The sequence below is a fragment of the Rhynchophorus ferrugineus genome, unplaced genomic scaffold, assembly GCF_030347505.1.
Source record: "Rhynchophorus ferrugineus isolate W39M unplaced genomic scaffold, kcgeb_rfMv2 rfM10, whole genome shotgun sequence".
Taxonomy (NCBI): domain Eukaryota; kingdom Metazoa; phylum Arthropoda; class Insecta; order Coleoptera; family Curculionidae; genus Rhynchophorus; species Rhynchophorus ferrugineus.
In genome coordinates this window covers 31,772,400-31,786,124 of record NW_027472589.1, presented here as the reverse complement: position 1 = coordinate 31,786,124, position 13,725 = coordinate 31,772,400, and the positions used below count along the sequence as shown (strand labels likewise).

General features: G+C 35.1%; 2 protein-coding genes and 1 long non-coding RNA gene across 5 annotated transcripts; 2 read left to right on the top strand and 1 right to left on the bottom strand.

Moving 5' to 3' along the window:
• Nucleotides 1–60: 60 nt before the first annotated feature.
• On the bottom strand, nucleotides 61–6,748 carry LOC143203462 (HEAT repeat-containing protein 6). Of its 3 annotated transcripts, none has more exons than XM_076415630.1 (16): nucleotides 6,665–6,725; nucleotides 6,265–6,556; nucleotides 6,068–6,214; nucleotides 5,916–6,017; nucleotides 5,640–5,870; nucleotides 5,372–5,587; nucleotides 5,163–5,317; nucleotides 4,966–5,110; nucleotides 4,723–4,910; nucleotides 4,262–4,488; nucleotides 3,622–3,935; nucleotides 3,123–3,563; nucleotides 2,293–2,712; nucleotides 2,102–2,239; nucleotides 427–588; nucleotides 61–366 (listed from the first exon to the last, which is right to left on the bottom strand). In XM_076415630.1, exons 2-16 carry the CDS (start codon nucleotides 6,412–6,414, stop codon nucleotides 112–114), a joined length of 3,291 nt encoding a protein of 1,096 aa, XP_076271745.1. In that variant the 5' UTR covers nucleotides 6,415–6,556; nucleotides 6,665–6,725; the 3' UTR covers nucleotides 61–111. The 3 variants fall into 3 exon arrangements, with proteins under 3 accessions (XP_076271745.1, XP_076271747.1, XP_076271744.1); XM_076415632.1 differs by having other exon boundaries at nucleotides 6,265–6,495; nucleotides 6,561–6,686; XM_076415629.1 differs by having other exon boundaries at nucleotides 6,265–6,748.
• Nucleotides 6,749–6,846: 98 nt separating this feature from the next.
• Nucleotides 6,847–8,757, top strand: LOC143203470 (uncharacterized). The gene is made up of 6 exons (XR_013007339.1): nucleotides 6,847–6,979; nucleotides 7,037–7,349; nucleotides 7,409–7,559; nucleotides 7,617–7,761; nucleotides 8,130–8,454; nucleotides 8,576–8,757. It is a non-coding gene; the product is annotated as an uncharacterized LOC143203470 (long non-coding RNA).
• A 1,653-nt stretch (nucleotides 8,758–10,410) lies between these two features.
• Nucleotides 10,411–12,311, top strand: LOC143203414 (uncharacterized). The gene is made up of 4 exons (XM_076415532.1): nucleotides 10,411–10,438; nucleotides 10,968–11,008; nucleotides 11,056–11,095; nucleotides 11,168–12,311. Exons 1-4 carry the CDS (start codon nucleotides 10,411–10,413, stop codon nucleotides 11,515–11,517), a joined length of 459 nt encoding a protein of 152 aa, XP_076271647.1. The 3' UTR covers nucleotides 11,518–12,311.
• Nucleotides 12,312–13,725: the final 1,414 nt, after the last annotated feature.

Genomic DNA, 13,725 nt, shown 5'->3' with positions numbered 1-13,725 from the left:
TATTCTTGTAATTCATCTGTTTACAAGTTAATGTAGTGTTGAATGAAAACTAATTGACTCTTATATAAAATATTGTATTTTTTTATAAAAATGAGAAGTAATTACAATAAATTAAATCACAGAATGGGAGAATATAGTTTTAAGGCTCCGTATAACGTCCTTTTTGTTATCGCCACACGAATTCTCAAGGCTATCCAGATAGCATGCCGCGGAGGACAGTTCCGTCGATTTTTCAGGCACCAGGCGCTCCAAAACCCTCAACATGTGCGCTCTGAGTAGGTCATAGTACAGTGCGATCGTGTTCTCTAATGACGTGAGGTCCTGCATCGTAAGGAGGGCTGTCAAGTGGCCTAAAGTCAGGCAAATCTGAAACAAAAGAATTTGTGGTAACATACAGGTTGGTGTGCGACGTGTTAGTGACTGTACCTGTTCGATCAAATTGTCTCTATGCTTGTATTCCGTAAAGTTGTCCATATGTTGAGAATTCTCCAGTGCTTTAAGCAGATACGTCCATATCGGAACGAAATACGGACCGTAGTGAGATCTCGAGTTGGGCGACGCTAACGCTAAAGCGGCATTGATTCTGACCTGATGAGGATTAGGAAATTAATAAAAATATGCTTGTGTTTGTCTAAATATCACATTTCTCATGCCTCTAAAACATTTTCTTAAACCGATGGCGTAAAAGTTTAGGAAAGAGAAGTTGCTGGTGTTATTGAGATGGTGCCAGTCGCAAGATGATACCTCCAGAGTATTATAAATATCAAAATTAATGCAGTGTTTGGAATATTATTCGCATTTGGAATTAAAGAAAAGCAACAGAAAGTTGTGTTTCCAGTATAAGTTTGAGACGACAGTTAGGAAAGGCGACAACCAATCTGTTGTTGAAATGGTGACCAAATTCAAGAGTAAATCTGACCTGAAGCAATATATGCCACTCCAACTTGTTAAGCAGAGAATGAAGGTTTCGCAAAGGTGCGACTCTTAATAGTTAAATCTACACTGCTATAAAGCTATGCTAGGTTTTTTAAAAACTTTTAAAGTGGTGATTCCTCAAATCCAAATCGTCGGTTGATTTAAATGTTTTTAAACTGAGGCTGGAACCAACTAAGACAATCATTCCAAGACTTATTGGGCAAAACCGCAGCCCAAACCTTCAAAGTTTAACGGTTGAATCAAGATCTAAAGGGAGGGAAAATGGCTACCACTCGAATTGACTGAACATTTTGACTATTTTATTGTTTCGTATGTAAAAGGAAGAGTTTCCTATGACATTATGATTAGAAAATGGATCTGCTACAATTCAAGCCAAAAAATATAATCGATCTCATATAATCCACCATAAGACGTAAAAAAAACGTAAAATTTTAAAACTTTTATCTACTTCTTTAAACGTATGATTTTGATCTAAGAACGTGACTGGAAAAGTAGTGATATTTTGGTTGTTACACAAAGGTTTTAGAAATATCGTAGTGAAGATTGATTCGGGAAAAGACCACGTCCGTCCATGCACCGTCCATGATGGAATGGAATAATTAGATGTTAAAAAAATAAAGAGACGTCATTGAAGAACTTATCCGCTTAGCATCACACCGACAATTGCAAATTACTTACAGATTCATTTTTTACTGAATATTAGACATCATTTGGCAGTCTGAACCTTATGCCAACGACGCTGCGTAAAATGCGCAGAAAAATACATTAAAAGATTATGTCCGGTTGTTCAAATAGTGCTAAACCATCGTGCCAAGCCTCCTTCACTTCGTATGATTCATAATTTCAATTTTTTTACCTCCTGTTATATTCGAAATCTCTACATTTTCATCTTTTCTCTGATTCCATGAATGGATCTTTTAAATCAACATTTTATTTGTACCTTGGCCATAAATAATTAGCAATATATGAATATTATAACTTTATAAATTGGAACAAAAAAAGTTAGGTAGTGTTGTGATTAACTAAAAATTTAAGAATTAATTCCGATACATCACACTATCAATTGAATTTTTATGAAGTTAATTTTTTAAAATATCGAATAGAATATTTACTAGATAAAATACTTTCTCGACCTATCGGATTATATTCACTAATATATACTTACCTTAAAGTTTTTGAAATTCACTACCAGTTCTGTTAGAGTGGTAAACACGCTGGACTGCCACATATTCTCGCTTAATTCGTCGTATAAACACGGATTCTTCAAAGCATTTCCCAAGGCATAACAGGCATTCCATCTCACCTGAAGAATCGAAATAATAACAACCCACATATTATGTACGGTTAACCAGTTACCTTCATATGAGAACCCGATGACGTCGCTTGTACCAGAGTGTCCAGAGCCCGCTCACAGACCAGCCTAAACCGTTCTTGCTTCAACAGGCAGTGGTTGGCCAACTGGAGCAGATTCCCCAGGGCCCTCACTATATTCGTCTTGATCTTGTCGCAGTCCCGGGAACACTTGATGCTCTCTTCGAACAAATCGAACAAGACGCTTTCGGGAAGACGGTCTTCGGCCGGGGGCTCGTTCAATTTGTTGTTGAGAACTAGAGCATCGCTGAGGTTACCCAGCGACCAGGACGCCTTGATCCGGACGGTCAAATTCTCGTCTTTCAACGACGTCAGGATGGATTCTGCCGTATCTACCACGAATCCCGGATCTTCCCTCAACGACGGGTACAGGACGCAGAGGGCCAGTGCTCTGACGGCGGCTCCCTGAAAAGTACGTGAGTAAAATGCTGAAGGATGTAACACATGAACTGACACATGGCTGAAAAGTCCCGAACGTAACAAAGAAAACGCGTTTTTTTGTTCAAAATTGGTTTTATTCATTAACATAATCTCCATCAAGAGCCACACAATCATTATAGTGTCGCTCTAACATTTCAATACCACTTTTGTAGAACGATTTATATTTTGCCTCAATGCTCAATGCTCATTGTTTTGAACAAAAGTAGTATTTTAGCCTAATAATTCACAAAGTTATGAGTAGAATATCATGAAATTTTAACAGCTTTCTTTTGAAACTTAGTATTAACTTAAAAATCAGTGAATGCAAATAAAACTAGCGACATCTATGTGTTAGGCCCGGGACTTTTCAGTACATGTGTTAAAACGAGACATACCCTGACGGAGTGCTCCTCGTCCCTGGCGCAAGCGAAGAGCAGCGTAACGCACAATATCTGCTTGTCCCTCGGCAGTTGCTGGAAGATATACGGACCGATGCTACCGATACAGTCGCAACCCACTGCTCTCAAGGCGTGTTGCTGTTCATTCTGGAGGAGGGAAACCAGGGGCCCATCTAGCAGAGCCTGCCAGAAGTCGAGACAGGCCAGAGAACCGTCGCTCTCGGCCAAACGCCCTATGGCCTGTCCCAGGAAATCCACCGCTCTGCCCGCGTGCAGCCTCAGATCGATATACCTATCCACCAGGGACATCTCCAAAGCTCTGGTGATGAGACCGACGTGAGGCAGCATCAGCGAATCGAAATAATTGCGACTCATGGCGGAGATAATTTGCAACGACTCCAACTTCACCGGTGCTGGTACCACGCGCTCTGGATGGTCCTGCGAGGGCGATATCGACACGTTAACACCTCGTCGCTCATGACGCAATCGTACTCACCGTTTTAGCGGCACGCTCGTTTTGATCGATCTTCACTCCGAGGTTCCTGAGACACTTGTGCAGCAACCAGGGCACCTGACCGACCTCCCGATCGCTTTCCTCGTCATCGGAAGAGAACTGGGCGTAGTCGAAGTCTTCCGTTTCCTGGGTCGGCGTCCGAGTCGACGAGACCGTCGCGTCGCTCCCCGTTGGTTCTGCTTTAGCCCTGCTGTACCATTCTAATGTCGTCATCGATTGTAGAGTTTCGGGAACGGCCGGTTCAAAGGCCAGGATGCAGCCCAGCACTATAAGAGCCGTTACTTGCACAGACGCATCTAAAAATTTGTGGGATTATACCGAGACAACCGGATTAATTCTATATATACTGAAAAACGTATATTTGTGTCCTCAAAACGCGAAAATAGTGGTTGTATTGGCTTCAAATTTACTTAAAACATTACATTTTAACACAAAAGTGATTTTGTACGCTTTTTATTCAGAAGCTCCAAGGAACTATTGAGTTTTTGCTGTATTTGTGTTTTGAAAACACAAATAGTTGGTCATGCATTAACTTCACTCAATACAGAATGCTGCTATATATAATTTAATTCTAATAATTAGTATAAGGCCCCCAGAGAATAGCCCGGTGAAGAGTACATACCTCTGTGATAAATGAGACTCTTCACATTTCTGATTATATCCGTAACCAGGCCGGTGTTCATACGATGATATGGCGTGGCCTGAACAAGGGCGGCCATGCATTTCAACACCAGCGCCAGCACAGGCACCGATATCTGATAAACCAAGGCTATACTGAGGCTTCTGTGGAGTTCGATTAAACTGAGCCCTAATTCTACCGAGAAAGGTGTGAAGCTAACTGATTTTTCGCTGAAAGAGAACAAAAACGTGTACTTTCCGATAACGATTAATCGGGTTTGCAATTTGCAAAATAGTTATTTAAAAATATCATATTACAAAGATCAATATTTGCTACCTCGCAACCAGCTTTTCATAATAACCAACTGCCATCTGAAACCTGTAGTTATATACTAAAGTAGAAATAAAAAGATTTCATAAAAAATCTGAGCAGTTCTGGAAATAAATCAAGTTTACACGATTTACCTTGACTCTGCTTGTATCAAATATAATTTCGATGAAGTCAACAGCAACAATAAGGCATTCAGAGCGTACATTCGCCCTCTGACCGAAGCTTCTTTGAGGATACAGGTGATTAGATTGTGTTTGTTCAGAGAAGATGTGTCTGGGATGAAACTGGTCCAGTACGAGAACATGACGGGTTTTTCGGTATGCTGTAAATCGAAATTGGTAAACATATGTTTTCAAATAAGATTCGAGAAACGTTACCTTTATCGTATTGTACAGAAGATCAAGGGCGGCCTGGCGTATTTTCCCGAAGCTGCGATTCAGTTTGGCTAAATTCCCCGCCTCGTTGTCGGAGAAATCAGAATCTGACGTTTTTAAACGAGTGTTTAAAAGAGAGAATGGAGAACTGTAAATAATAACTCTGTACTTTTACATATTTGCACAATATAACCACTTACTTTCCACCACCATTGTCTGAATTGTAATCCAAACTGAGGGTGGCTGGGGTATAACTGGAATTGGGGGAAACTTCTGCCAAATCTCCATTCCTTTTTGGCCTCTCCTTCTTTCTGTTGTTGGATCCTGAGGGGATGGGCTTCCTTTGTTTTGTAATCTTGACAAAATTAGTGGTTAGTATATTTCAGTGGAGTATAAGACCTATACTAACTTTTCCACCAGATTTTTCTCTAGCAATTGCACTGGGCAATTCTGGCAAGGTCAGGGTGCTAGGTTTTAATTTTTTCACAGGTAGATGACTTAGATCTTTAATGTTGTACAACATATATGTTTTAACTATTCCCAAAATCAGACCTAGTTCTATGTGTAAATAATCTTGATGAAGAATTACAATATTTCGGAGACCTATCAGACATGTCTCCAACATCTGGAAGATAAGTTCTTTAAAGCTACTTAATAAAACACTTTGCCCAACAGACCTTGTTATAAAATACACTTGATGTGTCTGGTTTTACTTTACAAAGAAATGAAATAAATATAGCCGCACATTTTTCAAAGTACACAAAGAATTTTTCAATATTTTTGTCAGACTTGTTTTCATTGGAGAATACAGTACAAGCTTCTAGGCACTGAAGTGCAATAAGAGAAGTCTCCTCATTTTCTGTTTTCTGACCTTCTAGACTCACCTCTGCGATTACTCTGTCTAAAATCTACTAGATTGTATTGAACTGCTGGGTGATTAACATGATACTTACTATTAAAACATTTTGGACATTGTTTCTTAATAATGAATCTAAAACTCTAAGGATATCTGGTGCCGTTTGCTTGGGGTTATTCTTAAGAGCTTCCAAACACCACTGAAATCAATAATGGCAACTTTTACCTAAATAACTTGTTGAACACTTACTTGTATAGAAACAATCAATGTTCTCCCAGTTATTGTGATGTTCTGATTCTTCACCAGTGAGTTTAACAACTGACAACATTTTGGAACCAACAAAACGTCGTCAAATGGAATGATAGTGCAACACTGGTTTACCAAAAGTACTGCTTTCTGTTTAAGAAATATGTTATCAATGATATCATAATTGTTAAGATTATTACCGTGGGATTTCCTATTATTGGATAACGGTAATTTATAGAGTTTAATTCATCCAGAATCTGCGAAATAATATGTCTTTCTCCTTCAGTTCTGGAAAACCTTAATTGTCCAATTCTTACGGACAAATGGTCAAATGTTTGGGAGCTCTCCATTTTAAGCGATATGATAGTTTAGCAGAACATAGTCAATGCAATAATAACAAAAAAAAATTAAAAAATGACTAGAAATTAGGTCTACAAAAGATTGATATTTTCAATAAATAATTTTAAGTTTGCGATCTGACAGTACGGTAACCTACAAATTGGTTGGTTATTTAAACAAACAATTCGCTAAAGCTGAAAAAATACTATAGGGTGAAATATTATTAAAAACTCTATATCGTATTACAATGAGATGATATACCCTTTAGTTTTTGTGATTAATTTGGTAATAATATTTTTACTAAACTTAAATATTCAATTATGAATTCTATAATCGAAATATATCGATCATATGGATCATAAATCACAATATATCCCTGAAACCGAGATATTATTCCATTATGGTAATAATATGATTGAAATAATCCGAAAATTTTAAAACATATTAATTTAATAACAAAAATTGATGTATATGATATGTAAATCCAATTGTATATACCTTAAAACTTAAAATAATTCAATGGGTGTAATCGATATGTATAATAGAGTCGAGAATGATTATAAATTTTGTACTGAGGTAAACAAAACAACCTCTTTTTTTAATTTGCTAACTAATACAGATTTTTGTGTTTAGGTGATGAATTTAAAGTTATTTTTGTAGTATATTAGTAAGTTTTTAACAATATTTAGTTACGATGAATTACTCCGGTACAATTACCCACAAAGTATGTCCCGTTCCTGGATCTTCAGATACAGGATGGTACTATTATTTCCCGAAGGATCCAGAGCGGGCATAAGAGTGGCTTTTAAAAGTGAATAACGAAAAACGTATGAATCTTCCAATTAATCTTTTATCTAAGAGGACAATTTGTAATAAACATTTTCTTGAGTGTGACTATGCTCCCAAATGCTTATTAAAACTGCAGTTCCTTCATTGGATCTAAATGGTAGGACATATTTTATTTGCTATTAGATGAGTGATATAAGTAATTGTGTTTATCTGTAGAAACCTGAGAAATATCTCAACCACTTGCAGATAATGTGTAATGCATAAGCCTCAAGTTCCACTTGGGGTCCACTAGAAACTGTTCCATCTCCTTCCATGCATAAAGAGATTGTGTCCGATTGTAGTGACAATGCTTCAAATGTATTAAAGAGTAAATACAAAATGTCAAAAAATAATAGTAAAAGGGATTATTGTTATATTGTTTTAGAACAAAGGCCTTTAATATTAGGTGAGGTTTCTGGACAAAGGCCAGCCTCACAAACAGATAAACAGGTGTATGTGTTTGGTGAAATGTGCATTGATTTGGCTTAGCATCACCGGCTTATTGTATCAGACGAAAGGAAAATAATTTGGTGCGTTAGTTTTCATTTGTTTGCTATTTACATGACTTTATAGTAAATTTAGTCGGTAGTTTTGACACTGTGTTTTTAGCATTACTGTTTAAGCCATTTTTGTTTGAAATGTACATAATTTCAAAATGTTTGTTGATATATTTTTGTGTGTTATACATTTGTAAGATAGATCTTTCTATCTTTTTTGATAAGTTATAATATATTGATCAACGTTGGGGAAAAAGTAATTTCGTTCATTTTGATAATTTTTTCAAGGATTTCGATGATCTTTTATCACTTTTCTGATAATATCATCATTTTATCACTGCAGAACTTTTTACATATATGGGTGAAAAACTGAACCAAATGCAATATTAAGTGTTTTACAGAGTAGAACGAGTTGTTTTTGGATAGGGAAGATACAGCCACAGCCAAAAAGTCAAAAGTGGATTTAGCGTAGTTGTGATAACATTGAATAAGATATACCTGCTTTCAAAGCCATCTTACCATTAGGAGAACTTTTTCCTCAATCTTTTAAATTAATGATTACCATGATTACATAACTGTGACAAATTCTAAATCAAACTAAAATGCTTAAAATGTTATGTTTTCATTGGTATTGAGGTATTGAAAAACACCTATTTAAATGGTTCTGCACGGAACTCCTCAGCCAGAAGTTGGCCAATGTAATCAAGAGGATTTTGGGCAACTGGAGTAAGTGTACTTATTATTAGTTCTGTGAATTAGTTTAAAACATTTTTTTTGGAAAATAATTATAATGTATTTTATTCAAAGTATTGTTAATCGATAGCTGCTACTTTGTCCAATATTTCAGGCAGTTTATGGATTCCATCTCGAAAGAACGATCGGGGCTATACACGAATTGACCTATTTTTTGGTATCTTTGTAAGAAGCGAAGCGCTGTTCAGACAAGTCATATCGAAACAAGCAATAATCAAGAAACAAGGTTTGGCGATCATGGCAATGGTGTAGCATTTCCCATTTTAATGTTTCCAGGTATGTCTTTAGCGGTTTTGCAACATGTGATGGAGCGTTGTCATTTTTTTGTAATTTATTTATTATTCTGTTACTAGTCGCTGTCGACTAACCTACAATTTGTCTTTATGTTAACTTATATCTAGGAAAACCCATCGGTCCTGTCTTAGTCTCTGGTGTAATAATCTTTATGTATTAACCCTACTGTTTTTCTATTAAATGCACTTCACTACTCTACATCAATAATACATCATCATAGATCAAATGGTTTGATTCTTGTTAGTCTGTGTCCTGTTCTGGTTATATCGAAGAGTTGTATTACTTCGATGTTGACAAGAGATTGATGTTCTCGTGTCTCCTTGAAATTCTCTTGATTTCTTGGGTGAAGTCAGCATCTGAATGTCTCGATGGAAGTCATCAGTCCTGTAGTATCTCGGTGCGCTTATGATACTTCTCAGAACTTTGTTCTGGAAAACTTATGTTGTATAATTGTCCTATATTTTCCATTTTCCTATATTTTAATTTCACTTCTTTCCTTTTCTCTTTTCTCCTCTTTTCAAGGTTTATTCTGAGATACTTGGCGTTGTTGCTATATAGAATGATATTATTATTTATTGTTACTGACGGTTTGGCGTCTGATTATACATGAACTGGTTACTGTCGTGAATGATTTTTTTTAAGTTTGCGTTCAATTATTTATATTGTTACTTGCCTGTTTTAATTTCGTGTAGGTTTTTCGTAATTATCTCAGATACCAAGAATCGCGGTGTCATCAGCAAATGTAGCCATCGTGATAATTCCCTTTCGTGGTATATCACATGTGTAAAGTAGTAAAGAGCGTTGTCATGGTGAGGAATAACATCGTTGTGTTTTTGCTCGTATTGCGGATGTTTTTCGCGCTTTGTTTGCCTCAAACAAAGCAGGAATTGTCGATAGCGATCTCCAATAGTGTTAAAATGTATCGATATATAACTACTGGTAGAACGCACACATAAGTAATCAGCGTTGCCAGTAACCCACAAAAAAAATTCTATACCTTGACTCTTACTCGCTGTAAAATGGCAATATTATCATGTGTCTTCTTTTCTTCATTAGCGAATGTCATACCTGTCATCCTGACGGTTTTTTGTGACGCTTAAACTAAAGCAATGCTCACCGTACATTTTAATATATCTAATAGTACATCCACTTAGGGATTTTGGCCACCGAAAAAATATCCCAAATTTAAAAAATATCCAGATATATTTTTCGATATTAAAAAAAAAAATAAATGAATATATATTTTTTGCAAAAAGTATAAAAACATCAATATTTTACAAAAAATATATCGATACTTTTAAGAAAAAATAAAAATATTGAAATATTAGCCTAAAAATATATTTTTTCTTTAAATATTTTAAGGAATAGTGATTTTTTGATAGACATTTAAAATTCATAAAATTAAATACCTATTTTAAAGGCTTTTTGAAAGTTATAATTAGTTCAGCATTTTTAAGACACAGCGCCATCTCTTGCTGATGACGACTTTTCATTCTCAGTTAAAATTATATATTTTACATAGTTCTGTTTTCATAACTTCAAAAACAGGAGTCTGTATGATTAGTTTAAAAGTAAAGGTAGCTCTTGAGGTTACCGCTAGATGTCAGTAATATCAGTTCGACCAATCGTTAATAGATGGCAGACCAAGATAATTTCTTTAAAAGTAATTCTTTTATTGATTTATAGGGTGTATTACTTTGCCATTTACACAGAGTAAAAGGAACATCTTTAATTATATGTATGCATATATTATTTAGGCGTTTTTAAAGCATAATCGAACTGTTTTTTTAATGATTATTACCCATTTCGTTTTGGTACTTTACACAGATTGAGTTGCTTTTTGCTATTTTCAAAATATTTAATTTTATGGGGAGAGTTTTGTAGAGATCAGAACAGACAAATCGATGGAGGAAATTTACTATTAGGTGTACTTTCTGGTGGCTCACGGGGCTCAAGTCGTGAAGAATTAACACATAGAGCTTCTTTTTGTAATTAGCCTGGTTTGTGAACAATGTCTAGCTTTATATCGATATCGATACTGACTATATATATATATATCATATTGACTTGATGAGCTTTCTCGGCTTTTTTCGATATAAAAACGAAATTTTTTCCCCAACTATATAAATTTTTTTCCGATTGTAAAAAATCTGGGACACGCATAAATAGTAATTCGTTTTTTTTTTTGCCAGAATGCCAAGTTAACGTACACCAAGGGACCTACGTCACAGGAGTACTGCTGGGATATATCGATCAGCTGTTCGACAGTGCGAATTCTAGGCGACTCACCACCACGTCTGGAAAGCCGCTAAAGGTTCCTGTTAGTATTAACTCTAGATACTTTGCATTTTGGAGAGACGGTATTACAGACGATGATTTTCTACTGCCATAGGTCAAAGAAAACTTTCAGGCCTTCAGGCCCTTTCATACCATCTTCACCATAAGAGGCCTGTTGATTTATGCCCGAAATTGTTGAATAACGACGAACATCAGACAGCTGGGAGCACGGGAGTGTTCTTTTTTGCCATTAAGTTTCTCATATTGAATAATTTGAAGTCGAAACATACCCTAGCGGCGAACTGCGAGAAGGATTTTTTCGAAGGTGTTCTGGATAATCGGCGAGGGTTCATAACGGGAGAGTTAACTAGCGGTGGAGCCAGTACGTTCAGACAATCTAACTTGCGGCAAAAAAATATAGAACTGGAGGAAATAACGAGGACCGAACCGATCTCTGCGTTCTAATAGCCAAGAAGATAACCGAGATGGTCCAGTGTATCACTTGCAAGACGAAGATGCTGTTCGGCATAAATAATCCAGTTCGAGCAGAACGGCAAATGCGGTATAGACACCCCCGACATCTATTTCAAATTACTGGTCAAACAGGCGCTGACCCGACTGTTCTACTGAACCTGTGCACCAGGCCTCGTATTCTGAAATGCCTGGACGACATGTTGTACGACTACATGACCCCCTTTTTTAAGACGATAAATTGTCCAGAACACCCCGACCAACACGCTCTGGTCAGGAGGACCATAATCAAGAGCTCGCTGCTTTCTTGGTGCGAGGAGGTGAATAAGATCGCCAACGACCTGGACGTGTCTAAATCGAGAGTGTCTTGTATGGACGGAGTTAAAATGAACGCCCTTAAGAAATGTCTAGCCAAAAAGAAGCATAAATTAGATAAGATTTAATCGCCTTAGTTATTCGTAAAACCCCTGGCATGTTGACTAATTTCACGAAATTGTTTTGTGATATTCTAATGTATTTTTACTATTCCTACAGGAAATAAAATTTCCAGAAAAGAGCCTGTATGACATCACTTTTACGTAATTTTTTTTTGTAAAATAAAATACCCTTCTCATCAGCTTACGTAAAAGTGACATAATGCGCTTTGATAGGTGTGAGATTTCACCATATAAATCTGAAAAAAACCTACATTTTCTGAATCTGTTAATCCTATTTTGTTAGATAATGATAATTTTATTGATTATGATCATGCCTAACCATGCCTTCGTTAAAAATTGTTATACCAAAAATATTTTATAAATTTTATATATATAAAACATGTTGTTTAATTAAAAATAGGAAGATTGACTTTAGAATTAGGGATATTTCACAGGAAATATCCATTCTTTAGAAATTTAGTAAACAGTCTGATTATTAATAATCATTTAAAATTAAGTACCGACTAATGCACTAAAACCTTTAAAACTAATAAATTTCTAGTACTAATTTCAAAGATTTATCAAGAATAAATAAGAGGTTTTTTAACACGTTTTAAAAGGTACTTTTAATTTATATTTGGGGAAATATAAGTGTCTTTTGAAAGTGTTTTGATGATAAATCGATATTTTTTCGATATCCCTATTCAAATTTTTATTTTTAACCACAATAATTTCCTTTTTCTGTAGTTAAAAATTGTCATAGGGCTGGCAATAATTATTTAGGAAAAGTTGGCCTAAAATAATAACTAGACCCAAACCGATTTTCTTTTAATCTTATGAGTAATTAAAGACTAATTTGTTGAACGTATATTTAAAAAATTACTAGAAGCAATTCAGCATTTTTATCACACAGCACCATCTCTTGGTTATGACGATCTTCATTTCCCGTCAAAATTGTATGATTTACAGGGTTCTGTTATCATAATTCCAAAAACAGGAATCTGTAATATTTGTTCAAAAAAGCAATGTAGTTCTCGTGGCTACCGCTAGATGTCAGAAGCATCGGTTCGACCTATCATTAATAGATGGCAGACTAAGATAATTTCTTTAAAAACCATCCTTCTATTGCTTTATATAGTGTATTATTTTAGGACTAATTTAAATGTTTAATTATATTTAAGTATATAGAGCCATATTAAAAAATACGGATTTTTTAAATTATTTTTTGCTCCATCAACACCTGTTAAATTTTGGGTGAAAATTGGGATTTTCGTACAGTAATTTTGTTTTTAAATTTTTTCATACATATATGCAGATTTTTTGTAAAATTTTTTACACTATCAACACATGTATTAAATTTTTGCAGAAAATCGAGATTTACATATGAAATTTTTTAAACCATTTTTTCATATACATATGTGGATTTTTTGTTAATATTTTTTGCTCCATCAACACATGTGTTAAATTTTGGTAGAAAATCGGGATTTACATCTGAAATTTTTTAAACCATTTTTTCATATACATATGTGGATTTTTTGTTAATATTTTTTGCTCCATCAACACATGTGTTAAATTTTGGTAGAAAATCGGGATTTACATCTGAAATTTTTTAAATCATTTTTTCATATACATATGTGGATTTTTTGTTAATATTTTTTGCTCCATCAACACATGTGTTAAAGTTTCGCAGAAAATCAGTATTTGCATATAGTAATTTTTTTAACAATTTTTTTCAATATATATATATATCAATATATATAGATGTGAATTTTTTGTTACTTTTTTT

What these genes read in the sequence shown, in the direction of transcription:
- LOC143203462 (XM_076415629.1), bottom strand. Translation starts at nt 6,414, where the DNA reads ATGGAGAGCTCCCAAACATTTGACCATTTGTCCGTAAGAATTGGACAA. An exon ending in TCAGACAATGGTGGTGGAAA is followed by an intron (nt 5,111 to 5,162) that starts GTAAGTGGTTAT and finishes TATTATTTACAG; the next exon opens with TTCTCCATTCTCTCTTTTAA. An exon ending in TTCTGTACAATACGATAAAG is followed by an intron (nt 4,911 to 4,965) that starts GTAACGTTTCTC and finishes TTCGATTTACAG; the next exon opens with CATACCGAAAAACCCGTCAT.
- LOC143203414 (XM_076415532.1), top strand. Translation starts at nt 10,411, where the DNA reads ATGGCAGACCAAGATAATTTCTTTAAAA. An exon ending in CCAAGATAATTTCTTTAAAA is followed by an intron (nt 10,439 to 10,967) that starts GTAATTCTTTTA and finishes TTTTTTTGCCAG; the next exon opens with AATGCCAAGTTAACGTACAC. An exon ending in GAAAGCCGCTAAAGGTTCCT is followed by an intron (nt 11,096 to 11,167) that starts GTTAGTATTAAC and finishes CTACTGCCATAG; the next exon opens with GTCAAAGAAAACTTTCAGGC.